General features: G+C 46.0%; 1 protein-coding gene across 1 annotated transcript in view; it reads right to left on the minus strand.

The window, feature by feature from the left end:
- EDRF1 (erythroid differentiation regulatory factor 1) overlaps window positions 1–1442 on the minus strand; it is a 37638-nt gene extending 36196 nt beyond the window's left edge. Inside the window, exon 1 of the mRNA XM_045291385.1 lies at window positions 1377–1442. Coding sequence (XP_045147320.1) covers window positions 1377–1442 — 66 coding nt within the window. The remainder of the gene's footprint in view (window positions 1–1376) is intronic.
- Between the last annotated feature and the right edge of the window lie 17 nt (window positions 1443–1459).

The raw sequence follows: 1459 nt of genomic DNA on the forward strand, positions 1-1459 counted from the left end.
AGAAAGGGGGAACTGATCACAATGATCTACATATAACCCTCCCTGGGGGATGGACAACAGAAAAGTGGGTGAAGGGAGACATCGGTCAGTGTAAGACATGAAAAAATAATAATTTATAAATTATCAAGGGTTCATGAGGGAGGGAGGAGAAAAATGAGGAGCTGATACCAAGGGCTCAAGTAGAAAGAAAATGGTTTTTGTTTGTTTGTTTGTTTAATCATCTTATTGGGGGCTCGTACAATGCTTATCACAATACAAACATACATCCATTATGTCAGAAAGCAAATGTTTTGAGAATGATGATGGCCATAAATGTACAAATGTGCATGACACAATGGATGTATATATGTATTGTGATAAGAGCTGTATGAGCCCCCCCAAAAATGATTTTTTAAGAAAGTTTATAAGTCTGCTATAGTATGTCCAGTAGCAGTCTGTAAATTCCTCTTCAGACTCATGCAATACATGCAACGAGGCCAAGATCCCTGGCCAGTGTGTGGAAAGTCATGTGGAGCCAGTGGCGATGTTAGCATCTCAGCGGTGGCATGGGTCTCCCTGTGATTCTTCCAGCTCCATGTGTCTTGTCATCAGGAATACCAAGCAGAGAAAGTGTGCCCCGCCTCCGGCAAGCTATTTAGCTCCGTAGTGCCTCCAAATGAGGTCATCAAGCTGCAACCTGATTGACAGGCTAAACTCCACCCGCTACCTTTATATCCTTCGTGTTAATGTATTACAACTGGTGTATTCTGAGTGATAATGTGGTACTACACTGGAGTGCTCACTCTGGCGTGCACAGTTAAGCACTCCACAGCTAGTTGAGCAGCTATCTGTGGTTCTCCCAGAAAGATTTCAGCCTAGAAAAATGTGGGAAACAGAAAGATTTCTCTCAAGTTGTCTCCCCCAAATATATACCAAACTTGCCACACATGGCAGATGACTATCCACTTGGAGGTCATCAGAAGTATGTCAGGAACTATTCTCCCTGAGGGTTATCAGCCATCTAGACCAAGCAGTCACCACTGTTTATCCCTCAACAAGTAAGGCCCACTCCCTTCTGATAAGGATAATAGTTGACTGTTTCCTTGTAGGAGACCTCAGGGAGGTCAAGCCCACTCAAGGGTGACCAAGGTTAGGATGCCATATTGAATCTAAGGTCTGCCCATCTTGTCACATGTACACCCCTAGTCCCTCCCCTTCCTATCATGTGTACACCCCTAGCTCATCCCCTTCCTGTCATGCTTGTATGCCTATTGTACTGCCCCTTCCTGTGACCTGTGGTTACCTATAATCATGCCCCCTCCCCCCAGTAGATATAACCCTTGGTTAGCAATAAACGGGGTCTCCAGCCTCCTGCCAACCGTTGGTCTCCGCCTCACCTTGCCTCGGCCCATGCTGTGCGCGGACCTGGTTGGTAAGTTCGTGGCCATCCAGGAGGTGCGCATGCTCCTATGAAATGTGT

Source organism: Echinops telfairi, unplaced genomic scaffold (genome assembly GCF_000313985.2).
Source record: "Echinops telfairi isolate 266 unplaced genomic scaffold, ASM31398v2 ScPeMD7_70;HRSCAF=299, whole genome shotgun sequence".
Taxonomy (NCBI): domain Eukaryota; kingdom Metazoa; phylum Chordata; class Mammalia; order Afrosoricida; family Tenrecidae; genus Echinops; species Echinops telfairi.